Raw genomic sequence first — 26,735 nt, forward strand, 5'->3', positions numbered from 1 at the left:
ACACATACTTGTGTGTGTGTGTGAGACTTGCAGAGCACGTCTCTCTCTCTCTCTCACACACACACACACACACACACCTGTGTGTAAGGGGTGTGCAAGTGCCTGGCTGGCTGCGCCCATGTGCAACCCCAGCCATGCATGAGAGGCACACGTGGGTGCAATGAGCAGGCAGCCGTGCAGGCCTGTGCCTAGCAAGTGTGCAGGGCATGCCTGTGAGGGGGTGTGTGCAATGCATGCTTTTGCCCACCTGCACTACCGTGTGTTGAGGGGTTGGCACAAGTGGCTGGCTGAGCGTAGGGGTCACTGCATGGGCACCTATGGGTGGGGCTGTATATTCAGGGCCTGCGGCTGAGCACATGGCGCTGAGTGGGTGCGTGCGTACGATGCGCGTGAGAACCGAGGGATGTGACTGCGGGAGAGGGGTGCGAGCCCAGCCCTTTGGGAGGCACTGACCTAGGTGGAGTGAGCTGATCACCACTCAGAGCCAGGCAGGGAGCCTGCAGCCCCCCCCAGGCCAGCCAGGCCCCATCTCAGCCATGGGCAGCAGCCTTCGGGGGGGGGGGGAGATGGAGGGTGCACCCCACCTAGGGATGTTAACGCCTCACAGCCCCAACCTGTTCAGCAGGCCTGGCCCAATACCCAGGGTGGCAGCAGCTTGCCTGGCCCCCACTCCCTTGTGCTCATACGCTGACAGGTGCCGTGCAACACGCCAACCCCTGCTGGGCGTGCACCAGGAAACCTGCCTGGCTCCTGCACCTTCCAGCTGGGGATCTCCAAGCACTTCTCACTAGTGACTTACCTCTAGGCAGCCTGGTGAGGAAACAGGCCGACAAGTGACTTGTATCTGGGGGCAAAATGGGGACCAGAGCCCAGGAGGCCTCAGTTCGACTACCACCCCCTTCCTTCAACTAACCCCTGGCCCCTACTCTTGTCTAGCAGCTGGGACCAGAACCCAGGAGGCCTGGCTATCAGCCCCTCTGCTCTAACCCCTAGGCCACATGAACAAATGAAGCCTCCTGCACTCGCTAAGGCTGTCTGAAACCACTGGTGTTGCAGGAAGGAAAGAACCCTGGAGCCAGGAGCCCATGAGTGGGCTGGAGGGGGCCTGGTTTGCAGAGAGGAAGAACCTCCCCTCAAGGTGGGTCGGGGAGAGGAAAGGTGGGGCAGGGGGTGATGGTGAAGGAGACTCACCACTCAGGCTCTTCCAGATCCTTTATTAGAAGTGTGGAATGTTTCATCAAAGAAATGGCCAAACCCAGCCAGACGGGGCCTGGAGGGAGGGCGCAGGGTCTGCCCACCTGCAGGCTGACCCCAAGCCACATGGGGGATCCCTGCCCCCCATGCTGGCCGCCTTCCTCCCAGCTCCACATTGCTCCCTGCAGGTAAGTGACGGGAGCACTCCAGCAGCTTCTTCCCAGGACACCCCCCAAAGCATCAGAGCCCCAGGGGTGCTTTCTGAACATGCCCCCCACGGCCTCCCAAAAACGGAAGAAAAGGACTGCCAAAGGCCCTGAGCAGATTCAGGGGCCCAAGGAGAACAACTCCCAGCTCACCGGCACAGAACACGCCATCCCTGGAACAGATGGGTGCACGATGGCTCTACGGACCGTCAGTCATTAACGCCCACGTCCTGCCCCACTCCTCACCCATCCGTACAGCCCTGGGTGAGCCTGGAACCAAACCTCCCAAATCTCCTCAGCTCTAACCCCTGGACTCCACGCCCGTCCTGGAGCTGGGAATGGAACCCAGGAGTCCTGGGTCCAACCATTAGGTAACACAGCTGCTCAGGTCATCGCCTGGCTGCTCCCGGCTCCAAGGCCAGGGCTATGCTGAGGAATGGCTTTTCCGTGCAGGAAGATCCGGCCCCCTGCTATGCACACAGTCTCATTTGCTGCAGTTCACTTGCCCGGATTCAGGCCCCTGTCTGCACAGTTTTGTTTAAATTAATACAAAGAATTTGAAAAATAAAAGCTTCCTCCCACTCCCCCCCCCCACCAGATCATGGTGCCCCCTGTGGGGGGAAGGCAGAAATACGTGCAAGGGGTTGGCACCCCCAGCAGTCCTCGAGGTGCCAGCAGGGGCAGGCTGTCCAGCCAGCAGACAGCAGCGATGGGCATGGGATGGGAGCAGGGTGGACCCGGGAAGGGCCAGGACACCTTTCACACCCTGTTCACGGGGGGGCACTGCCGCGGCACCTGGCCTAACGTCCCAGCAGACCCCGGAGGGGGCAGCTGGGATCCAGTGCCCTGCCCTCCTTGCATATGTCCAGCGCTGTGGTGCCCCCAGACCCTGCCCACTAGTCCCTATGTGCCTGGAAGGCAGGGCGGCCCCCGGGATGCCCGCTGCTACCACAGCACGGGGCTGTCGAGGTTGGCATAGCCAGGCTCTGCCCGCAGCTTCCAGTAGGTGTCGTTGCTGACCCAGGACTCCTTGCCGCCAGGGTCTGTCTGCTGCCTGCCGAGGGAAGGATGTGGTCAGAGACAGGGAGTTCTGGCTTCACCGGGGCAGGACTCAGCCCCAGGGGCGCCTCAAAGAGCCGGGCAAACAACTGTGGACGGAGCCTCGCGACTAACCTGGGCCCAGCGTCCAGGCCCAAACCCCACTCGCTTCCCCGCAAATATCCCCAAATATCCCAGGGGCTGCTCAGCTTCCTGCTCATTTCTAAGGCTCAGGCCCCTCCCAGACCCCAGTTTCCTGTGACCACGTTGTGGTTTTGGCATAAGCCAGGACCCGGGGGTCCCACAACACCGCGGAGCGGTGCCCAGCACCCTAGGGACCCACTTGCAGGCCCTGGGTCCCCTCCTCAGAGCGGGGCAGGGAGGTGGCTCTCAGGAGCGGCCGGGCAGGCAGCCGGTACCTGAAGAAACGCGCCTGGTGGAAGATGTTGTTATCCTCCATGACCCTGCGCCGGTCTCTCTGCAGCTGCTCGATCCGGCGCTTCTGGGACTCTGCCGCCTGCACGTTGCCTTCCTCCAGATACCTGGGATGGTGGGGGGGTGGAATCACTCCCACAATGAGCTGTGGGGTCTCAGCTATACCCCTCTACCACCCCCGCCGCAGAGCCCGAGATCTGAGCCACCCTGAGCCTGCGAGACCCAGCAAATCAGAAGACGGATCCGTCTTGGGGAAGGGGGACACTCACCGCTGGTCAGGGCGCAGCCGCGTGTCCGTGGAGGGCAGGAAATGCTTGAGCTCCGGCGTCAATTCATTCAGCTCCAGGGCGAACTGCGTGAAGCCATAGTTCTTCTCGAGCTCTCGGGGCATGGGGTCTGTGGGGGGTGGGGGGAAGACACACAGAGCCGGCCTCTGAGCACCCCTCCCAGTCCAACCCCTCACCCTCGGATAGCACCTCCCCTGGGACGGGCCCGCAGATCAGAACTGGGCGTGAGGCTGGGAGCCGGGATGCTCCACCACAGCCTAGACTGGGGGTCCTGCCTGGGGCCCCCCAAAGCTCATGTGCAATAAGAGTAATAAGGGTGCAGGGCTATTGCCCACAGGTCCCTTTGGGGGTGCGCTGTCCCTGCAGAGGCCAGCACCCCCCTCATCCCCCAAAGGAGTCCAGAGCTATAGGTGTGATGTTCCACTCCTAGCAAAGGCTGATCCTTATGCGGTGGGAGGTGTCTCTCCCTGCAGGGGCAGTTTCCCAGTCTCCAATGGAGAGCCAGCCCCTATGGGGTGGGGAGGTCTGTCCCTGCAGGGGGGCAGTTTCCCAGTCCCCTATGGAGGGCCGGCCCGTAGGAGGTGGGGAGGTCTGTCCCTGCAGGGGGTGGTTATCCAGTCCCCTATAGAAGACCGGTCCCTCCAGGAAGAAGGCCCACCCCAGCAAGAAGGGACAGCATTGCCCCACCCCTCCCCTGGGTTCCTTACTGGGTTTCCAGAGGCACTGCCCAGCCGGAGGCGCGCCGCGGTACAGCCCCTCATGCCACTTGCCGAAGAGCCGGTGGATCACCTGCCCCCCGCGGCTCAGCACGGCCCCCTGCATCTCGTTCACGCTGGAGCTCCAGTAACGGGCCTGCTGAGGAGGGAAGGGTTAGGGGGGAGAAGACGCCTCGCGGGGGTTGGGGGAAAGAAGGCTGGGGCGGGAGGCTGGAGGGGAGGTGTGGGAGCCGTGGGGGGCTGGGAGGCTGGCCCTGCTCTAGGGGGTGGGAGGCTGAGGGGAGGCATGGGGGACGAGGAGGCTGTGACGCCCGGCCCCACTCTCGGGTGGGAGGCTAGAGGGGAGGCGTGGGGGTTACGGGGGGCTGTGGGGCCCGGCCCCGCCCTACCTTGCAGAAGGTGATCTTGCAGTGGTAGCTGCTGTCCCTGACGTTGCGGATCAGGACTTCGCCGTAGTGCTCGATCCAGCGCTGCCCGCTCAGGATGTTGTGGATACAGGACGTCACCTTGTTCCACTCGAAGTGGTCCCCGAACCTTGGCCAGCGAGAGACAGTAACTGGGAGGGGAGGGGCCAGGCACCGTGGGGGTGGGCAGGGGCACAGGGCAGGGGCTCACCAGCCCCAGGGGTCACTCACCTGGGCAGCTTGACGTTCACAGTCCCCACGGGAACGATCTCCAGGGACTTGCCCCAGAATTTATTTTTCCACTTCATGTCTGGAGGGAGTAGAGAGAGACAGTAGCGTGCTCAGGGTGGTTCTGACCCAAACCCGCGCTCCTGAGCACTCCTCCCGCATGGCTCTGACACACCCCCAGCCCCCTGGTCCAGCAGCCGTGAGCACAGAGAATCCCACTGGCCGGGCAGTTCTGACCCAGCCCCTGGTCCTGAATCCCTGAGCACAAAGGGCAAAGAATCCCTCTGTCCGGGCGGTTCTGACCCAGCCCCGAGGCCCTGGTGCTCACCTTGCCAGAAGATGAAGTTGTCTGACTCTGCGTGGCAGGCGGAGATGGGTGGGTGGTGGCAAACCTGCATGCAGTGGGGAGAGAAAGGAAGAGCCACGCAGCTGAGTCCTCTGTCTGGAGAGCTGGGGCTGGGGGAGGGTGCAATCCCCCCGCCCTCTTCACAAGAGCGCTCTCTCTCTGCTCTGCAGCCCCCACCCCCATCTCCGTTCTCAGCTACAGACACCTCTCCTCCGTGCTCCTCTGTGTGTTCTTCTGGGAGGGGAGACGAAAAGTAACGCCAGGCGAATCTCCACCAGCTGCGAGCAGTACAGTGCTCATGACACACGCAGCAGGCAGTTTGGATTCCGCCCAGGAGAGGACAGGGGTGTCATATCCAGGGTCAGTTTGTTACTGTGGCTGACTCCTGTCCTTGTGTCCCTCCCCCCAAGCCTGGCCGGCCAGCTGAATACCTGCTCGCTGATGAAGCGGAAGCCTTTGTCCGGCCGAACGCACTCATACGTCTCGCCCAGGACAGGGTTAAAGGGTTTGCTGCCTGCACGGTAATAGGTGGAGGCATAGGCAGAGACAGCAAAGGCAGCGACGCAGACCTGGGGGGAGAGAGTCACTGGGGCCTGGGCCATATCCAGCCGTAACACCCAGGCCCCAGGGCAGGTGGTGCTGTGAGCAGAGCTAAGAGGGTGGAGGAGCAGCTACGGGGAGAGATGGGTTCCATTCATCTAGTGGAGGTGGGACCATGAGGTAAGGGCTATGAATGGGTGGAACTCCCTGCTGCAGGGCAAATGGATTAGCCATTTCTAGGAATGAGGACAAACGGCTGAGGAAGGAGCTGCCTGGGCCTTTGACCCTCATGCTTCAGGGCCTGAGCTGGAGGGGTCAGGAAGGAATATGGCCAGCCAGCCAGCACTGTATGGCTTTTACCTCTTCCCATGAACCCCACCCCCAGCGACGCGCTAGGCCAAAGAAGAGACCCCCAAGAACTGGCCTGTTCTGGTGAGAGCGGGGCAGAGGGCTTGGGGGCAGGGGCAGAGGCGGGGGCCATACCAGGCGCTCGCAGGGGTCGGCGCAGCGGCTGGCGGCATCCAGCAGGGTGCTGTACTCCAGCTCCTCACAGAGCCGCTGCAGCGTGTTGAGCGGCTCGTTGAGCTGCACCGGCATGGAGACCTTGGACAGGTCCTTGCCCACGTTGTTACGCAGGATGTTCCACAGGCTGACGTCGCCGGCGGGGACGCTGGGGGCCGGCAGGCAGTTCCGGTGCGGGAGCCTCGTGGGCAGCAGCACGGGCAGGGGCAGGGGCGCCGGCAGTGCCCCCCCTCCCGGCTCGGATGCGCACGGCGCAGACCCCCCATCCGCCGCGCCTCGGCCTGCTGGGGGCAGATGTGAGAGTCACCTGGGCCCTCCCCTGAACCCGTCCCTCTCCCTCAGCTATTGCTCCCCAGCTTCTCCCCCTCCCCCTAGCCATCGGCCCCCCCAGCCTGCCCCCCTCCCTCAGCTATTGCTCCCCAGCTTCTCCCCCTCCCCCTAGCCATCGGCCCCCCCAGCCTGCCCCCCTCCCTCAACTATTGCCCCCGGCTTCTCCCTCTCCCCCAATCATCGGCCCCCCAGCCTGCTTCCCTCCCCACAGCCATCAGCCCCCCAACCCATCCCCCTCCCCCCAGCCATCACCCCCCCAAACTTTCCCCCTCTCCCCACCCTCCCCAACCTCTCTCCAGCCATCGGCCCCCAGCTTCTCCCCCTCCCCATTGCCCCCCACATCATCCAGCACCTCTCCCTAATCCCTGGTGATCCCCCCCCCCCGGGGTTGATACCTCTCTGGAAGCCCCTGTCCCCCCCGGCCTCATCGGAGAGGCTGTTGGTGGCCTCGCTCATGCAGGACTCGTCATCGGAGGCCTGGAGGGGCAGAAAGGTCACAGAAGCCGGATTGGCAACTACGGGACTGGGACTGGGGCAGGACGACGGGAGCTGGAGTGGGGGTGGGGGAGGCCGAGGGCTGCGTGGACGGGAGAGACAGTTAAAGCACAACATGCCCCCTCCAGAGCCGCAGGGGCAAAATCCCCCACCCTTGGAGCTGCTCATGGGATTAGCCACAAGTCAGACCCACTGGCCAGGCCGGCTGGGGAGCAGCCCCCAGGATCCGGAGAATGCAGGGGCAGAGGGCTATGTACTGGCCTCCAGCTGCATTTGGCTGCTACCCCACTCCAAATTTGGGAGCCCAAGTCCCCGGGAGCCAGAATTCCCCTGCCCCAAAGCACAGACAGGGCGGGGTGGGGGGCTGTCTAGGTCTCCAGGCCCTGTGTCCCCCACTAGACACAGGAAGGGAACGGGGTTTCTAACAGCCAGAGGGCAGGGCGCGGGATAGCAGCCCGGTCGGGCACTGCATAGGGTGTTAGGAGCTTCTTAAGGGTGAGAAATGGGGGGAGAGGGCGGTTAGAACCGGGGTGCGAGGGTTCCTCAGGGTTGGGGACACGACTGAGCCCACAGGGGGAAAGACAAGTCGGACCCACCCAGAAGGAGGTGGCTAGAATCGAGGAAGTGGAGGCAGAGATGGTGGGGAAAGAGGGGTTATCTGGGAGCTGGGAGTTCAGTAGCGGAGGACCAAGGATCTGTGGGAGGGGGGCCAGGGGGGTAGTGGAGAGGGGGTTTAAAGGGGGAGAAGTGGGGAGTGGGGGAGAGGCAGAGTGGGAGCTAGGGGGTGCTTTCTAGGATAACGGTTCTATGCACCAAGATTGTGTCTAAACGAGACACAAGTAAAAGCTCATGAGGATGAACGGGGGGGTTGGGGAGGAAGGGGCTTCTCAGCCAGCGGCTGGGCCAGGGCGAGAGGAGGGCGGAAGAGAGAACAGAGAGAGGCCAGGTGAGTGCGACAAACCCCAAACCCAGCCAAGGACAGAAAAGCCCAGGGCTTTTGCATGGGATGGCTTCCTCTAGCTCCACCCACTTTCCCTAGTCCCTCCCCCTTCTCTTAGCCCCTCCCACAGCATCATCCGGGATGTCTAAACTTTGTGACACAGATGGCCATGCTGGCACCTTGTGTGGGTGTGTCCTTGTGCGCACCTGCGGGCGTGGCTGTTGTGAGGGGACACAGGTGCAGATGTGGGGATGGCTGTGTGTGCCCGCGTACACGATGGCTGCTGTGTGTCTCTGCGTGTGCGGAGGTGGGCACGGCTGTGCGTACACATGCAGTGGTTGTGCACGGCTGTGCGCACAGGTACATGTGCGTGTTTGCATGGCCAGAGGTGCGTATACCTTTGTGTGTCTCGCTGCTCAGACCTGTGCCAGGTATAACTGACCCGGGACCACCGCTGTCTCGACTCCACAGCTGTCAGGTGGCCACCACATCAGCATCAGTGTGTCGACCCCACTGACAGGACCCCAGAGGGAAGCAATAGACGCCTGACATAACCCAGCCAGCAGAGGGCAGCAGGGCCCAGGATCAGGTGCAGGACGGCCCTGCCGCGGGGATCCCCCCAGCCCTGCCCCTCACCTCGTTCTCGGAGGAGCTGGCGGACAGGAAGACCTCGCAGGCGTCGAAGAACTCGGTGTGAGAGTCTGAGAGCGAGACGATGCTGCGGTTGGACAGCTGCTGCTCCCGTCCCTTGGCCAAGTGGGCGTCAGGCTACGAGGGGGGAGAAGGGGAGTCACCATGACCCTTCGCTGACAGTGCAGGGGGCTATGCCAGGGGGCACCTAGAGGGCCTAAGCCCCCCACAGTGGGGCGGGTTTGATCCCCCCAGGGAAGCAGGAGCAGCAGGACTGGCTAGAAGGGGCAGCGCTAGAGAGACACCCCCCCCTCCAGAGAGGACTGGACAGCCATCTGCGGGGCGATTCAGTGCTGCACGGCTCCATTGATGGCCCCAGCATCAACCCACAGGCACCGCCCGCCATGGCAGGAGAGGGAACGGGGGGGTGGGGGGACTCTCTCTGTCGTCTGATTCTGATTTCCACCGAGGGGCATGAATCCCCCCACACACCCCTCATTCCCTCCCCTCCCCGCCGCCCCCGAGGGCACCTGACCTCGTCCGGGTGCAGTGGGGTGAACGAGTTGAACATGGCGTCGGAGGAGATGGAGAGGGAGTGGAAACGCCGCAGATACTCCGCGTGGTCTGGGTTGTGCAAGGGAGCCTGGGCCAGGAGGAGCCAAAGGAACGCTGGGGGGAGGCCGTTCCCAGGAGCACGTCCTTTCCTCCCCCCGTCCCCCCAGATGGCCCAGCACCCCCGCCGGGTCCTGCCAGGTTCTGCTGATCATGGGTGCACAGCGTAGCCTTCCCTGCCCCCAGCCGCCCTGCCAAAGCAGGTGAGAGCTCAGTCACCCAGCCAGGCCTTGTACAGAGCCACCCAACGGGCCGTACTTCCAGTCGCTACAGCCCCAGGCGGCATTCGAACCCGGGACCCAGAGCTTTTCCATCTCGTTAGCTAGCGGGACCTCCATGGTGGTGGGTGCCTGGGGCGGGTGGTGGAGGGGAAGCACAGAATCTCCTACCCGGGGACACCTGCTCCAGCCTGGACCCCAGCAAACCCAATGCCTACAAATGCCTGGGTCTTTGTCTCCCTCTAATGGATGCAGCCTCATCCTTCAGCTCGAGCAGCAGCCACTCACACATCTCAGCCAGAGCGGCCAAGTTCGGCTTGCCACTCGCCACCCACCCAGGGGGCCGTGATGCCAGGAGCCGGGGGGAAAGCTGGGATCAGCCCGCAGCTCCCCACGGTGGCAGAGGGGGAGGGTGCAGAGCGTAGCCCACGCACACCCGGTGCCTTACCCCAGCCGCGGCTGCATTCCTGGCGCCGCCCGCCTGACGTTGCAAATCCAGGGCCCGCTGCGTCTCCTGGAGGCGATTCCTCTCCGCGGTCAGCACGGCCACCACGCTGCTGAGGGACTCGTGCACTAGAGAAGGGGTCGGGACGGGGGGCAGGGACGGACACAAGGTCAGGCTGCCCCCCACGTTCACCCGACACTGAGCTTTGCCTCCCCCGAGTGGCTGGACCAGGTAAAGCGCTTTAGGCATCTCCCCGGACGGCGGCTTGTGTCCTCTGAGCAACAGGTCCCATGTCCTGTCCCCACCCTCCACTCCCAACCCATCCCACCTTTCTGGGCCAGGATCCAGAAGCTCCTCTGCAGCTGGCTGTACTCCGGGGGGAGGCTGAAGGCCGGCTGGCTCTGGCTCGACTCCAGGTAGCGCGAGAGGTTGGGGACGGAGCCGTGCAGACGGCCCACCTTTGGGAGCACGGAATGGGGGAGGGTTAGATCCCCGCAGAGCACCCCCTTTCGTACACCGGCATGACCTCTGACCCCCCCAAGGGGCTTAGTGCTGTCCTCAGAGACCCCCGACCCCAGCCACTAGGCCGCTCCTCTGTAATGAATCTGACTTGGGTGGGGCTCTCCCAGGAAGCCCTGACTCTGCTCCACATGGGATCTGGGCTCTCATGGCCACACCTTGAGGGTCTCATGCTGTGACCTCCCCCAGCCCCCTCATTTGCCAGGGGACCTCCTTCTCCTATGGCCGGCTCCAGCCTTCCTCTGCCCTTCGAACCCAGCACCGCATGGATCTGGGGAAAGTCGAAGCAGCAAGCCCCTTCCTCCCGCCAACGCTGGAGCCCTCCCTATGGCCCCGCTCACCCTGCCGATGGTGTCATCTTTGGCAAAGCTCTGGGTGCACCAGATCCTGGTGGTTCGCTTCCCCTTTCTGGGTCTCTCTGCAGCTGCTGAGGTCTGTAACCAAGAGATAGCATGAGACCCCCTGGCAAGAGGGGAAGGAACCACAGATGGTGGGGGGGGCAAGGGGCCGACTCAGGTGGCAGCAGTGCACAGAGATTGCTCACTAGTGTGAAATGCAGCCTCCTCTGGGGTGAAGCACAGGGCCCAGTTAACAGCCAATGGCACCTGGCTAGTGAATCTGCATCCCTGCTGCCCTGCCCCACCTGCTGCCAACAGTCCATGGGAAGCTCAGACCCAGGCCATCCATGTGGATGCCTTTGCACCTAGGACCCTGTGCAGAGCCCATCACTATAGATTCAGGGCACGATCCCTCCCCTGGGCTCCCCTTTGTGATCTGAGGCCTTTTCCGCCCTCAGCACTACGGGCCCTGATCTCAGCACTGCTCCAGCTGCCCGGCAGGGTATCCCTGATGCTGAGCTCCCTAAAGGGCTAGCACCGCCCCAAAGGAAGGATCCAGACCCCCCCATTCCAGCCCTCACGCCACCCCCAGTCACCTGGCTGTTGGAGATGAGGGGTGCGGACGGGATGCGGTGCAGGGTCTCCAGGCTCTGGAGCATCTTGTTCAGCTCCTGCAGCTTTCCCTGGCACTCAGAGAGCTCTGAGATGGGGTGGGGGCAGGTATAGAGAGAAACAGAGAAGCAGCCACGGTGAAAGAGAACAAGTGGGTGCCACACTCCCTGCCCCCATCGCTCAGGCAGGGGAACAGGGTGCCCAAAGAGCCTCTCAGTTCGGGTGCCACAGCCCCCCCATTCCACACCCTGGCCCCAGCCTTCCCGGCCCTCTCACCTGCCGAGCACCTATCCAGCCCCTCGCTGTCCTTCAGCCAGGCATTCACCTTGTCCCGGGAGCTGGTCAGCGTGGACAGGGCCGGGGTGCCGTCTGACGGCAGGACACGGTTCCGGGAGCCGTAGCCCTGGGGGATGCAGGGGTAGGGGGTTAGGGGAGCTCCCTGGGGAAGACTATGTCCATAGGGGGAGGGCGAGGCCCGGACGCCCAAGTTCCATCTCCCAAAGGGGCAGAGTCTCCCATGACCTCCCGCCCACAGCTCCCTCCTGTGCTCCCAAAGTGGACGGGCAGCGCTCACCTGGGCGGAAGGCAGGACTTGCCCGGCCGGGCCCCCTGTGGGTGCAGGGCACTTGGGCTTCTCCATCAGGCGGTGGGAGCACAGCTTGGTCACCCAGCTGGTAAAGAGCTCTTGGGATTTGATCTGCAGGAGGGGGAGACCCCAGAGAGTGAGGGGAGAGACGGGACATGTGTCACGACCCATCTCTCATAGACACCCCACTCCATAGTGCTGGCCACCCCCCTCCCACCACTCCTCTCTCCCCATCTGCCCTGTCCTCCATCTCCTCCCTCCCCCCACCCACTCTTCCTGTCCACCCCCACGTCCCGTCTCCTCCCTCCCCCATCTCGTCCCATCTTCTCCCTCCCGTACCCGCTCTCCCCGTGCCCCAGCCAGGCGCTCCGCTACCTTGAGGTGGTAGATGTTTTCCTCCGTGTCCAGGTCCACGCGCTGCGCTTTCCTGTTGATGGACATGACGGCCAGACGGACGTCGACAGAGCCATGCAGCTTGCCCTTGAGAACCTGCAAGGGGACGCGTTGCAGGCCCGGGTCAGCTGGGGTGCGAACCGGCACTGGGCAGTGCCCTTCCACCCTCGCATCCCAGTACACCACCCCGCCCACCTCGCCCCACCTGGATCGGGGGAAGGACGGTCCCCAGTGAGAGACCCCTTCCTAACCGGCCCCACTTGGGGCAGAAGGATGGTGGTGAAATGGGGGCACGATCCATAGGGTTCCCTCTAAACACAGAGTCCTTGCAAGCCGGCTCCAGCACACCCACCCCAGGCCAACTGATCCTGGCCCCTGTCTGTGCCGTACTCACATCCTGGCGCGTGGTGGCATATTTCAGGATCCCCTCTTCCAGCACAAAGTATCTCTGTGGGAGGAAGAGGAGAAGACAACGAGACTGAAGGAGGCAGGAGAGGGTGGGGACGCCAGGGGGCAGAGGGCAGCATGATCTGCCCCCAGGAGCCCAACTCACATGCTGGATTCAAGGCGCCTAGAGGATGCCAAAGCACCTTCCAAACGACATCCCGGAATCGCTTCCCCCAGCACTGAAATGCAGCCACCTCTGGGGTGGAGCACAGGACCCAATTAATAGCCACACCACCCACAGCTCACAGAGCCGCAAAATGCAGCCAGGCCTGGACTGGAAGCTATTGAACAGCGTGTGGCAGTTTAGGACAGGACGTGAAGGAGAATCATGAAGCTGCAGGGGGAAATCCCCTGGAGACAGAATGTAACCACCCAAGCTGGGAGCTGACCAAGGAAACCAGGGTCAACAAACGCCCCAGCTTAGCCAAATACCCTCCATCCCTGGGCTCTATGAGGACGCAGGCAGGGCCTTGCTGGGGCACTCAATCAGCGCCGGCGTGGGGAAGAGCGACCCCTGCTGGGGCCATGCCCTGAGTTTCCCTTTGCAGTCCCCCAGCTGAGGGCTGGCTCAGTCCCAGATGAGAGCAGAGCCCAGGACAAGGCGGGTGGGGATTGAGAGCTAGCCCCAGTCCCCTGCCCCACGAGGGGTGGCCCCCAGCTGCACTGCAAGGAGGCCGTGAAGTGACAGCGGGGTGCCGGGTTGCGGAAGGGGGGAGGTTTTCTATCCCCCACCCCTTTGCCTTCTCACCTTATGCCAGCCCTTCAGGGGCCACTTCCTCTTCTTCAGCAGGTATCCCTCATGCCGCTCCAGCTCCTGGCTAGGCCCGATCCTGCCCCAGGGCTCGTCCACCACCTCCCAGCACTCACAGCCCTGCAGCACACGGGTGGGGGGGGTCTGACTGAGAACAGACAGGCCCCAATGCCGCCCCGCCTGGGCGCCAAGGGAGATAAGTCGTATAGTAACCCCTGCGCTGCACCCTCAGTGCCCCGGGACACGCGCTCCTTGGCATGACCGGGCTGACAGACCATGATCTCTGTCTACACACACTGCCTAGGGCTGTGGGGGTACCAACACCAATCGGCACTAGGAAACGGCCGTGCCCTACTGCGAGGCGGGATAGCAGGGGGCTGGTTTCCCCATCAGACCTCTTCCTGGTCCCTGCCTTTGCTCCAGCTTAAAGCAACATGGGCCCCGGAGAACATCCCTGGCTCCCAAGTCACTGATGGGCGGCGTCAGACCCCTGGTGCAAACATGTCTCCTTGCTGGCCAGCCCCGCTTTAGTGGGGCAGGGCACCCAGTTCTGGGGTGAGATCACCAGCCCTTCTCTTTACCGCCCCCCTCCTGAGGCTCCCCCGGCCCAGGTCTGGTCCCTGGGGCAGGGAATGGGAGCGTCGGTGAGAAGGAGGAGAGATGCCGGACCTGGTGAGCGCTGCTGTGCTTGGAAGACACGGTGCTGTTGGACCTGGACGGTGCCGGTGCCCTCCGGGGGGAGGCCAGCTCCTTCTCATGGCTGCCCATGGCTGGGGGTCCCTCTCGTGAATGGTGTCAGGCCACCGTCTTCATCTCCAGCTCGGAGCCCCCCTGCAGGGACAGAAACCAAAACCGGCTTGTTATGGCCTGGAAGCGGTGCTGCTGCGGCGACATTGTGACCCTCTTCCTGGAGCTGCAGCTCTCATGAGAACGACAGGCAGGTTCCAGGCGGGGACAGACATCTCAATCCCCAACCTGCACCCCCTTGCTATTCCAGCCCTCGAACCCGGCCCAGCTCTACCCATAAGCCTCACTCCCGACCCACAGCCCCCCTGCTATTCCAGCCCTCGAACCCGGCCCAGCTCTACTGATGATCCTCACTCTCAACCCGCAGCCCCCTTCTGTTCCAGTCCAGTTCTGGAATTTGGCCTGGACACTGGAGCTAACACCCTTGCACTTACAAGAAGGGTGATGGGATCTTTAACACATCTACGGACAAGGGGCTATTTGCAAATTTCTCATCCTGATCACTTAGGGCTCCGTGGAGTGGAAGCTAAAGCAGATGCAGGATCTCGCCTTCAGGGTTTATCCAGCCACGGTCAGACCCCAGTGCCTTCCCTTCTGCCTCACTCTCATCTTGCTAAGAGGTCAGAACTCTGGACCTCTGGCCAGGGAAGCACGTACCCCGACGTACACTGCACATCCTGCCCAAACAATGATCACCCCTACACCCCCTGGGACTTTTATTTTGCAAGCAGGAGCCTTTCCAAGACTGGCTTTGGGCTAAAAGCCAGCTTATTCCCATGGAGACCACAAGATTCAGACAGTACTTGACATGGGCCATGTGGCCAAGCCAGCTCTGATCCGCTCAACTCAGGGTTACGTACAGTGCAGTGTCACCTGACTGCATTCATGGGGCCAGATCTCCAGCTGGGGTAAATCAGAACAGTTCCACACTGGCTGATTTACACTCGCTGAGAACCCTGCCCTTTGGCTTTTCCCTTTTTGCTCAGAAATGCAAGCGAGAGCTCTCTGTTGGAATGGCGGGTCACAGGAGCTGCACACAGAAGAGACCTTTTCGGTCCCGTCTAGTCCAGGGCAGGCTTGTTCCTGACAACACTCCTGCCCCTCTGTCCTGTCTAGCTTTAAGGTTCCCTGGGGACAAAGCTTCCCCCACTTTCCTTGGCAGACTCTTCCACAGTCCTACAAGATCTCACCGCAATGCAGAAGGCTTGAGAAGCTGCATTTGCTTGGCACACCGTATGTAAGCTGCAGCCGAGCAAAGGAACCATAGAATCACAGAATATCAGGGTTGGAAGGGACCTCAGGAGGTCATCTAGTCCAACCCCCTGCTCAAAGCAGGACCAATTCCCAACTAAATCATCCCAGCCAGGGCTTTGTCAAGCCTGACCTTAAAAACCTCTAAGGAAGGAGATGCCACCACCTCTCTAGGTAACCTATTCCAGTGCTTCACCACTCTCTGAGTGAAAAAGTTTTTCCTAATACTCAGCCTAAACGTCCCCCACTGCAACTTGAGACCATCCCCTGGGCTCGGGGGAGATGCCGTTAGCTTATGGAAGCGTCTCCACGGTAGGAGGCATGGAACGGAAGTGCCAGAACTGGAGGCTCATCTAACTAGTGGAGACAACTGGGGAGAATACCCAGCAGGCCCCAGAGTGAGGCACAAAGCTCTGCAACTATCCTGGTGCAAAGGAAAGACAGTCAGACTAGTGAGAGGCCAATAGGGATCCATCAGGAACTCTTCAGTGACCTGAAAATCAAAAAGGGAATCCTACAAAGAGTAGGATCAACTTCTATCCTCTCCTTTTTAGTAGGATCTACAGCCTAGTAGGATGTGGACAAATCACAGCCTAAGGATGAATATAAACTAATGGCACAAGCATGTAGGCACAACAGCGAAAAGGCAAAGGCACAAGTTAATAGTGTAACTCATCTAGGAGCATAAAAGACAAGAAGAGGTTCTATAAATACATTAGGAGCAAGAGAATGCCAAAGGAAAGTGTAGGTCCTCTACTTGGCAGGGAAGGAGAGCTAATAGCGGATGGTGACATCAAGAAGGCTGAGGTGTTTAATATGTATTTTGCTTCAAAAAGAACAGGAGTACTTAGAGACTAACAAATTTATTTGAGCATAAGCTTTCATGGGCTACAGCCCACTTCATTGGATGCATAGAATGGAACATCTAGTAAGGAGAGAGATATATACACACATACAGAGACCATGAAAAGGTGGGAGTTTCATCTTCTCTGTATGTATATATATTGCCTCACTATATGTTCCATTCTATGCACCCGATGAAGTGGGCTGTAGCCCACGAAAGCTTATGCTCAAATAAATTCGTTAGTCTCTAAGGTGCCACAAGTCCTCCTGTTCTTTTTGAGGATACAGACTAACATGGCTGCTACTCTGAAACCTATTATTTTGCTTCAGTCTTCATTACAAAGATTAATTGTGACCAGATACTGAACACAATTAACATTAACAAGGGGGCAGGAACTCAAGCCAGAAGAAGAAAAGAGTGGGTGAAAGAACATTTAGGTAAGTTAGATGTATTCAAGCCAGCAGGGCCTGATGAAATTCACCCCACACTACTTAAGCAACTAGCTGAAGCAAGCTCGGAAATGTTACCAAATATCGTTGCGAACTCATAGAGGACAGGGCGGGCCCCAGAAGATTAGAGAGGGCAAACCTAGCGGAAGTCGAGAGGGGTTTGTGGGAGAGCAGTAGGACACCCCAGTGAGGGGACAGACCCTCCTCAGCACAAAGGCTCAGCTGGTCCGATCTGGCCGTTGTCTCTCTCACCTCCCACCCCCCCTTTTCAGGCCAGGAGCTTTCGTCTCCTCCCCACGAGGCAGGACAGAAGTGTCTAGAGCTGGGGTCAGCAACCTTTCAGAAGTGCTGTGCCAAGTCTTCATTTATTCACTCTAATGTAAGGTTTCGCGTGCCAGTAACAGATTTTAACATTTTTAGGAGGTCTCTTTCTATAAGTCTATAACATAGAACACAATGATTGTTGTATGTAAAGTAAATAAGGTTTTAAAAATGTTTAAGAAGCTCATTTAAAATTAAATTTAAATGCAAAGCCCCCCGGACCGGTGGCCAGGACCCAGGCAGTGTGAGTGCCACTGAAAATCAGCTCACGTGCTGCCTTCGGCACATGTGCCATAGGTTGCCTACCCCGGTCTAGAGCAGAGATACTCCGACCTCAGGGGGCCAGAAGCCAAATTAACATTACCCAAAAGAGCCCCAGCCCTGGGCATTTGTGGCTTCATTTACTATTTGGACACATAATTCTCACAGCAAGATAGACTGACCAAGTAGTCTACAAATGGTTAATAACAGAGGAAAAGCATCCTGATTGGTTAGGAGCTTAGATCGGTTAATAATTAAATCTCACAGGGTTTTAATATCCTGTGCTGAGCCCAGGAGACACCTTAAAGAGCCCTTGCGGCTCCCTAGCCTCAGTCTGAGTATCCCCGACTAGATGTATTGAGGGGTGGGAGTGGGGGGGGATTGCTTGCCGCTGAAGGAGGATCAGAGAAAGCCATGGCTGGAGACAGCGGACAGGGGGGCCGGTGATCCTGTCTTAGCTGCCTGGCTGGCGTGTCCCGCTGACCTGCTCAGGGTCAGATTGGTTGCTGGATTTGGGGTTTGTATGGGGTTTGTATGGGATTTCCCCCCCCACCCCAGCAGACTGGCAGGGACCTCATGGGGTGGATTCTCCTTCCTCTGCAGCACAGGGCGCCGGTCACCCACTAGGATCACCTGGGCATATCACACCTGATCAACTCCCTGCCATGGCATGAGCCTTGGGCACAGCCACCTGCGACCAACCCTGTGGAGGCCCCTCAGTCTCTGCCTAGGCAGTTTAATCTCCGGAGGATTGAAATGAGTTAGTCGAATTGAAGTCTTTGGATTGAATACAGGATGAACATTAATGGGTGCAGCTGTATGGAGGGTCAGACTAGATGATCTAATGGCCCCTTCTGACGGGGTGCGATGCTGCACACGAGCATACAGGCCCGTAGGAATGGCCACGCCGGGTCAGACCAATGGGCCATCGATCCCAGTGTCCTGTCTTCTGACAGCGGCCGGTGCCAGGTGCCCCAGAGGGAACGAACAGAACAGGGCAATTATCGAGTGATCCACCCCTGTTGTCCAGTCCCAGCGTCAGGCAGTCAGAGGCTATGGGACACCCAGAGAATGGGGTTGCGTCCCCTACCGGTCTTGGCTAATAGTCCCCACTGATGGACCTGTCCTCCATGAATGGATCTCATTCTTTTTTGAACCCCGTTCTAGTTTTGGCCTTCACAAAATCCCCTGGCAGTGAGTTCCACAGCTTGACTGTCCATCCATCACTGTCATCCCCGTTCCCCATGTCTCTGCCTCCTCACCCCTCATCCTCAGAGCCCAGCACCCCGCAGCTGACCCCATGGGGAAGAGATATGGAGTTGTCTCCGCTCACCGGAGCGCTAGGACTCTCCCATCTGCTTCTCCCCATAACCCTCCTGCTCCCCAAGAAGCCACGACCCCGGGCACCCGGCAGGATCCCTCCTAACAACCTCAGCAGAGCCCAGGTGGGGACCCGGGGAGGAAGCAAGTCTGGTGAGGTTGAGAGAGCATGGCGGGGGAGGGGAAACTCAGCATATGGCCCTCCCTGTCCTCCTCCTTTGCACCCTCCCTTGGCAAACAAATCTGTGTGTTTCTGCCAAGGGCGGGGTGGAATGGGTGGGAGGGCTTAACAGGGTTCTACACCTTGCCTGTCCCTGATGCTATGACAACAGGGTCATTCCCAAGCCTCAGGAAGGTTTAATCCTTTCAGCACTGGGCATTTCTCAGCTTCCCCATCAGCTCGTAGGCCTCTGTGTTTATATCATCTGCACCCAGAGATCTGGGGAATAAACTACAGATGGGGGAAATTGAGGCACAGAGTGGGGAAGTGACCTGTCCAAGATCACACAGCCAGTGGGTGGTGGGAGTCAGAAATACACTCTAGGATCCTGATTTTGGCCCCCCCGGGCATAAGCCACGACACACAATCCGTCCTTCCCAGAGCTCAGACAGAACCAGGTCTCCTGACTCCCAGCTCTACTGCTGTCCTCTCCCAAAGTCGGGAAAGGAACCCAGGAGTCCTGACTCAAAGACCGCTGCTCTAGCCACTGCAGAACACTCCCCTTCCAGAGTGAGGAAAGGAACCCAGGAGTCCTGAATCAAAGTCCCCTGCTGCGACCCCTGCAGCACGCGCTGCCCCCCAGGAAAGCTGGAGACAGTGTTCCAAATCTCCCCCAGAATAAGCCCACAATAGGGAGTAGGAAAGATACAAAGGCAGTAAATGTGGGCCCTGGACACACTGTGGGTGCCACAAATGCCCCCCAAGGAGGATGGGGGTGGGGACTTGCTGGATGGACTGAACGGTCCCTCCCACACTTCTGAGGACCTAGGGCCAAACTCTCCCTGGGATCCTGCCTGGGATCCTACCTCCTCCAGCAGCTCCAAGCCCAGGCCAGACCCTCTCAGCCGTCTCTCCAGGACACTGCATTCTGCCTCCTCTGGTTGATCTCCTCTGATCACCCCTGACACCCATGTCAGCCCTCCCCCTCTACCAACGACCCCCTCCACCTCCCAGCCCCAGGAAGCACCAGCTGGAATGGCAGGCACAGCCCAGCCCCCCACCATTGCCTACTGCCCCCTCCACCCCACACAGAGAGCTGCCGTGGTCCCAGACCCCCACCCCTCCTCGCCATCTCTCCTGGCCCACCACCCTTCCCTCCTCCACCCCCTCCTCGCCCCTCATTTGCACAACCTCCTCTCACCACTTTCAGTTCAATACCAGGAAGCAGCATGAGATGTATGACAGCAGCACCTAGGAGCCCCATTGTGCCAGGTGCTGCATGTAATAAGAGGCAGTCCCTGCCCCAAAGAGCTCACAGGCTGAATAGACATGGGTGGAAGGGGAAACTGAGGCACAGAGCAGGGCTGTGACTTGCCCAGGGTCTCGCAGGAAGTCAGCAGCAGAGCTGGGAACAGAACCCAGTACTTCCTGACTGCCACTGAAGTCAACAGGAGAACCTCCTAATCACAGGGTCCCGGCATCAGGGGGACCAACACCTCCCCCCACCCCAAAAATTTTTATTAGCCACGCTCCAGCTTTTATATCATCAGAAATCTCAGTCACCAAAACCCAGTACACGCTGACCATAAACCCAGATGCAACCCCAACTGGAGGGAAACTGACATTTTCCAAGTAAAGTTCTGTTCAGTATGTTATTTTTTTTTTAAAATGTGATCTAACACGTGAAACATCAAAAGGAGAGTAAATACATATATAGCACGGCGACTGGCTCCGCACGGTCCTGGTCCCTGACTGGGGCTCCTTGGTGATATGATAATACAAATAATAATAATACATTATATAGACAAACACCCACCCATCATATAAATTCAGATGAGGCTACAAGTATAGAAGTCTTTGGCAGCGAGTCTAATGGTTAGAGCAGGAGACTAGGACCCAAGACTCCTGGGTGCTAGCCCTGGCTCTGGAAAGCAGTAGGGTCTAGTGCTTAGTGCAAAGGGCCCAAGGAACCAGGACTCCTGGGTTCTAATCCCAACTCTGGGAGGAGAGTGTGTTTAGTGGTTAGAGCAGGGGTGTCTTGGAACCATATATATATATTTACTCTCCCAGCTTTGCTACTAACCCACTGTCTCGCCTTAGACAAGTCACTCCCTTCCCCCCTTGCCTCAGTTTCCCCCATCTGAAATAGGGATAACGATACTGACCCACCTCAGATGGGATTTTCAGTCTTGACTCCCCAACATCCATGAAGCACTTTGAGATTCTTGAGTAGAAAATGCTGGAGAAGGGCCCGGCGTCACTCTTACTCCGGGTGGAGAAAAACCACTGTGAGTTCTTTTGCCTTTCTTCCAACGACAAGTGCAACTTTCCTTTGACAGCTAATGAGCTGGGAGCTGCCAGGCAGCCAGGGTTCAGAGTGCAACCTCCATCCTCCCCCACTACCCCGCTTCATTCAGCTTCCTCACTGTTTCCTACACGTGGCCAGCAGTGACTCAGTCCTATGCAGGCAGCTCATGAGGGCAGATCTCCTTCTTTACTCTCCTACCTTGGGGGTGACCTGCTGTGCTCAGCCACCACATACCTCACGGGCTGAAAATCTGTGAATGGACCACAGGCCACAAAGTCCGGACTGCCTGGCTCCGTACAGGCAGAGGGAGGGGGTGCTGGAATCAGGAAACAGGTGTTGTGTTGGGAATATGCAAAGATGAGGGAGGACCTGCAAAGGGTTTAAGGGCAGCGGGGAATGGCAGGGTCCCTTAGGTGTTGTTCTATATAAAGACCCACAAAAATGAGGCTCAACCTGACAAGTCGAGACTAGACCGAGGGCTTCGGTTGTGGGACCAGACACAAATCAGATTTGCCAAGTGAGTGCTCCGAAAATCTGGCCCCATGGTCCCTTGTTGCTCTGATCTATCAGCCCTTCAGGGCCAGGATTGTCTCGTAGCCTGTGTTTGTCACACAAACAGCCACAAGGCATGTGTGAATGAACCTGATGAGGCGTGCGCCATGGGGAGGTCCCATCTCCCTCCACGCCCTGCCTGCCGCCTCAACGCTACCTATCAGATCTGCGTACCCACTCGGATGTCACCCACTGCCGCTGCTAAAAATACCTGAGACATCTACGGTGCTTTTCAGCTCAGAGGGCTTTGCGAATGCACCCAAATGAAGCGTCTGAGCCTCGCTTCACCCAGGCATTCTGAAATGCAGCAGCTTCTGGGGTGGAACGCAGCGGCTGCTCAACAGTCACTCTGCCCCCCAGTTTTAGGGCAGGAAGGGAAGGAGAAGGCTGTACCCAAGTGAAACTGCAGGAGGAATTTAAGGAGGCAGAATGCAATTGCAATTGGGCTGGACAGCAGGACAACACCCCAGCCCAATAAGACGACTAATAATTGGCCCTTTGCACGTTCAAAACACTGTCTCATCCTCCTTTAGGGCACTTCAGCCAGCAACATAACCCCCACTTTACAAATGGGGGAAACTGAGCCAGGGGAAAAAAGAAGTGACTTGCCCAGGGCCATTCAGCAAGTTAGGGGCAGAACTAGGAACAGAACCCAGGCGTCCTGGCTGCCTGTCCCCTGCTCTAACCTCTAGTCGGCACTGCCTTCCCCAGCTGAAAATAGAACCCAGGAGTCCTGGCTGCCAGTCCCCTGCTGCCCTCACCAGGACAGCACCCAGCCCACCAGGATCCCGGTCCGTGACGGGGGCTGCCAGTCGCTACGCACCGCAACTAGCCTGTTACACACCGGCCCCCCAGAGCCCCTTCCTGGAGCGGGCTGGAGGGGGAACAGGCAGGGACAGACCCCCGCCCATGCCAGCGCAGGATCCGAGGAGCCCCCCCCGTGCCCAGCCACCCCCTGACCCCCATCCTCCTGCGCCCCAGCCAGCGTGGGGAGGCTCTACCCGGGGCTGGGAGGGGGGAGCCCCCGGGTGCCGGAGACGCGAGGACTTGCCCCGGCTCGCTGGCCCCGGATCCCAGCCGCCCCCCGGGGCACGGAGCAAGGGGGGCGCGGCCGGCCCCGCGGGGCGGCCCCTTACCTAGGCTTGCGGGGGGAGCCCCAGCCCCGCGCCGGCCCCGCCGCCTTCGCCCGGCCGCATCCGCGCCCAGCGAGGAAGCCGGAACACGGAAGAAAGCGGCGGCGGCTCGCTCGCCCCTAATCCCCCATCGCGCCTGTCGCGGCTCGGCTCTGCCCCCCTGCTCCGTGGAGGACTCGGGACCGGGACCGGGACCGGAACCGCTCGGTCCGGACGCGCCCGCTCCAGCCTTCCCGGGCAGGGTCCTGTTCTCCAACTGGGAGGTCCCCGGGAGAGTGTTGGGAGGGGAAGAGCGGCAGGGACTCCCCCAGAACCGAGCGACCCAAACACGCACCTCGGGGGGGGGGGCACCGGCTCAGCAGAACCGACCCAAACACGCACCTGGGAGCGGCACCGGCTCAGCAGAACCGACCCAAACACGCACCTTGGGGGGGGCACCGGCTCAGCAGAACCGACCCAAACACGCACCTGGGAGCGGCACCGGCTCAGCAGAACCGACCCAAACACGCACCGGGGGGGGCACCGGCTCAGCAGAACCGACCCAAACACGCACCTGGGAGCGGCACCGGCTCAGCAGAACCGACCCAAACACACACGGGGGGGCCACTGGCTCAGCAGAACCGACCCAAACACGCACCGGGGGGGGGGCACTGGCTCAGCAGAACCGACCCAAACACACACCTGGGAGCGGCACCGGCTCAGCAGAACCGACCCAAACACGCATCTGGGGGGGGGGCCACTGGCTCAGCAGAACCGACCCAAACACGCATCTGGGGGGGGGGGCCACTGGCTCAGCAGAACCGACCCAAACATGCACCTGTGGGGCAGGCACCAGCAGAAGCGACCCAAACACACACCTGACCCAGGCCAACACGGGATCAAGTGGGAACCCACCCAAACCCTGTCACCTGGGCCAGGACCAGCTCACCAGGGCTGACCCAAACACACAGCCACTCCAGGCAGTACCAGCTCAACAGAATGGACCCCAAAACAGGCTGTCACCTGGGGTAACAAGGGTGAAACAAGTTTCAGAGGGGGTAGCCCTGTTAGTCTGTATCAGCAAAAACAAGGCGGAGTCCTTGTAGCATCTTAGAGACTAACAGATTTATTTGGGCATCTGATGAAGTGGGTTTTAGCCCACAAAAGCTTATGCCCAAATACATTTGTTAGTCTCTAAGGTGCCACAAGCACAAACCGAAGGTCCCGTCAGTTGCTCCATATTAACTGGCAGGATGAAATCAGCAAAAAGCATATTTGTGGCTGAACCCACCAACTACCTCCATCAACAATGGTTCCGTTTGAGTGGCTGTCTTGACAGAGATGTTTATTAGCATGAAAGAACAAAGGGCATTTTCCAAGGAAGGCCACACTGGGCCGGTGACCACATGGACACCACAAGCTTCAGTTGCATAAGATCACCAGCAAGGGACATAGCCACAGGAGAGTCGGCCAGATCATGCGAAGAACCTCGCTAGAGATGAACTGGGCTGGCACTCTGTGTGCACAGAGGCTATGTCCCTTTTGGACATGTCATGCTGGTCACTCTCATCATGGTGTCAGATTATCTTACAATTAACATAGCCTCCTAACAGCCCGGTGGGGTAGGAACTGGGAAGGATAATATACACACACAAACCTCTGCCAATTTTACACAGTGGGAATTGAGGCTCAGCGATGTCAAGTGATGTCCCGAAGGCCACAGAAAACCACGCTAGAGCCAGGAATCACTTTAGAGCTTTAACCACATAGTTCTCCATCCTCTTGCTTCTCCCACTGGCACAATAGTTCCCAAATCAAAGCCCTGCAGGCCGACAATGCTCAGCTGTTTAACTCTAGGGACTCCTGGCTGGAGAGCCCCCTGCTGATCTCAAAGACAGCAGAAAATTTCAAATTTGGGGCCAAAAATCTGACTGACATAGTTTGGCCAAGAACCAAAATGCGGTGCCTCATAGGAGTTGTCATTTGGGTGCCTCATACTCCCATTCACCTCTATAGGCTGGTCTCCCATGATGTATCAACATTTCCACTCTTGGTGAGGGAAGGCAGTTCATCATGGGAGATGAAATCCAGCCAGGAAGTTCAGCTGACATAGAACAGGAGTGTGAGGCACCTGAACTACAACTCCTAGGAGGCTTGGGGGCAGCTTTTCAGAATTTAAATATTTTGGATTTTGATCTTGTGCCAAGGGAAGAAAAAACGTTTAGTGTTGAAAACCCAATTTTCTGCCAAAAAGCACAGAAAATTTTCACCCTTATCTCAACTGCTACAGCAGCACAAAGTAAAGTGGAGAAAACATTGGCTTCTCCACGCAGACAGGACCCAAGCCTGTTGCGTTTCAGAGATCAGAGTTAATATCTCCAGCTATCTCTGAAAGGGAGTACGAAAGCATGGCAGGGCCACAGCTGCAAGTGTAGAGATACAAGGTAGATGAAGCCACCGCAAGGAACTAAATTGCAGGGCATAAAGGGGGACGGAGAATGAGGAATGTTGTTGATCCAATAGCTAAAACCAACCTCTGCTTCCAGCAGCTCTCTCTGTTCACCTGTCACTGGAAGGAAAAAAGATGCACAAAAAGTACACGAAATCTATATATTTTTGCTATTTGCATCAACATTTTTCTTTGAACATATTTCAAGTTTTCATCAAAATAAATATAAAATGACCATTTTTTTACAAAGCCTCCCCCACCCTCCCATCACCACCTCAGTGCAGATTTCAGAGCTGTTATCACTCAGATATTGCGCAAAGAAAAAATCCAGTCAATTTGCAATTGGAGCACCAGCAGAAAACTCCATGTGCTAAGCCCAAAGGTGGAAGAATTTCCACTTCAGTGCATGGGGCCAAGTATTTCCTCTCCCTTCCCCACAGTTGTAGCAGTGGGGCACCACTGAACAATCTGAAAATGCAATGCCACTGTTGAAGTTTCCAGATCATGTGCCATCCAGTAGGGTCTTTCCTGGCCATATCAGATCAGTGGGAGAGGGTGGGAAATGGTCCACACCTCACCGATGAAAGCATGTCTGGGTTCTACAATCAACCAAAAGGGGTTATTAGCAGCATACACTGTCCTTTCCTGGCTGCCATGCAGAGCAAAGGCATGAAGCAGACATTCTCCTCCCTGGAGAAGGGGACTAGGCTGCCCTCGTGAGTGCACTGTGCTTGGGACAGAAGTGTCACTGCTAGCCCCTTTTTGATCTCCTGCCAAGGTCACTGGGGGAAATCAGTCTTCCTATTGCTAATCAGCAAAGCACCGCACTTGCTTGGACTTGGGTCACATATCAGGGAACAAGAGCCGTGAGTAGCGAAGGGATCGGCCCCCCCCAGATATCTATAGCAATGCCCAGGCTCAGGGATATCAAGTGGTTTATGCTATGAGCGATAACAAAGGGAGTGAGAATGAAACAGCCTGGTAGACGCACAGGTCTACAGGCCCCAGGGAGCAGATCTAGGTACTCATGAGGAGATGCAGCAGCTCCCTCCCAGGCAGGGCTGGTTCTAGCCATTTCGCCGCCCCAAGCACAGCGGCACGCCACGCGGGGCACTCTGCCACTTGCCGGTCCCACAGCTCCGGGGGACCTCCTGCAGGCGTGCCTGCGGATGCTCCACTGGAGCTGCGGGACCAGCAGACCCTCCGCAGGGATGCCTGCGGGAGGTCCACCAGAGCCGCCTGCCACCCTCCCAGCAACCGGCAGAGCGCCCTCCGCGGCATGCCGCCCCAAGGACACGCTTGGCACGCTGGGGCCGGCCCTGCTCCCAGGCAAAAGGATGGCCCTGCAGTTCTCAGGCAGGAAATGAAGGCAGAGAACTGGGTTCTGTTCCAGGCTCTGCCACATCCTGTTACCCTGAGCTAAGTATAACTCTGACATCAGTGTAGGTGGGAAGCTGAAACAGACAACACTCCACACACATGCCACTGCTGGGTAGAGATCCCCCATGTCTGGGAGCACGTCACGTCCCAGCTGTGCCTGTTTCCCCAGCAGACAACAATCCCGTCATCTTTAATATTCGTAAAGGGGCTTGAGATCCTTGGATGGAAGATGCTGGAGAAGTCTAAATACTATTAGATATCCTTAGCTCACTAAAGCTAAGACTGAACCCATTTACTGGACAGATTCAAAGAGGCGTTCATGCACGTAATCACAGAGATCACCACCTGA

General features: G+C 58.7%; 1 protein-coding gene across 10 annotated transcripts; it reads right to left on the minus strand.

Moving 5' to 3' along the window:
* Nucleotides 1-1,194: 1,194 nt before the first annotated feature.
* On the minus strand, nt 1,195-22,647 carry OSBPL7 (oxysterol binding protein like 7). 10 transcript variants are annotated; one of them, XM_030541531.1, is made up of 24 exons: nt 22,582-22,647; nt 20,751-20,847; nt 13,902-14,063; nt 13,230-13,352; nt 12,429-12,482; nt 12,017-12,130; nt 11,630-11,752; nt 11,332-11,458; nt 11,040-11,143; nt 10,447-10,539; nt 9,915-10,044; nt 9,590-9,714; nt 8,847-8,954; nt 8,318-8,449; nt 6,642-6,723; nt 5,878-6,200; nt 5,286-5,423; nt 4,837-4,900; nt 4,512-4,590; nt 4,266-4,410; nt 3,868-4,015; nt 3,143-3,269; nt 2,872-2,980; nt 1,195-2,454 (listed from the first exon to the last, which is right to left on the minus strand). In XM_030541531.1, exons 3-24 carry the CDS (start codon nt 13,998-14,000, stop codon nt 1,939-1,941), a joined length of 3,063 nt encoding a protein of 1,020 aa, XP_030397391.1. In that variant the 5' UTR covers nt 14,001-14,063; nt 20,751-20,847; nt 22,582-22,647; the 3' UTR covers nt 1,195-1,938. The 10 variants fall into 10 exon arrangements, with proteins under 10 accessions (XP_030397391.1, XP_030397392.1, XP_030397393.1 ...); XM_030541532.1 differs by lacking the exon at nt 22,582-22,647 and adding an exon at nt 21,657-22,293; XM_030541533.1 differs by lacking the exon at nt 20,751-20,847 and having other exon boundaries at nt 22,582-22,632.
* Between the last annotated feature and the right edge of the window lie 4,088 nt (nt 22,648-26,735).

This window comes from Gopherus evgoodei, chromosome 23 (genome assembly GCF_007399415.2).
Source record: "Gopherus evgoodei ecotype Sinaloan lineage chromosome 23, rGopEvg1_v1.p, whole genome shotgun sequence".
In the NCBI taxonomy this organism is placed as follows: domain Eukaryota; kingdom Metazoa; phylum Chordata; order Testudines; family Testudinidae; genus Gopherus; species Gopherus evgoodei.

What these genes read in the sequence shown, in the direction of transcription:
- OSBPL7 (XM_030541531.1), bottom strand. Translation starts at nt 14,000, where the DNA reads ATGGGCAGCCATGAGAAGGAGCTGGCCTCCCCCCGGAGGGCACCGGCA. An exon ending in CCCTGAAGGGCTGGCATAAG is followed by an intron (nt 12,483 to 13,229) that starts GTGAGAAGGCAA and finishes TTCCTCCCACAG; the next exon opens with AGATACTTTGTGCTGGAAGA. An exon ending in GCAAGATCACCTTCTGCAAG is followed by an intron (nt 4,016 to 4,265) that starts GTAGGGCGGGGC and finishes TTCCCTCCTCAG; the next exon opens with CAGGCCCGTTACTGGAGCTC.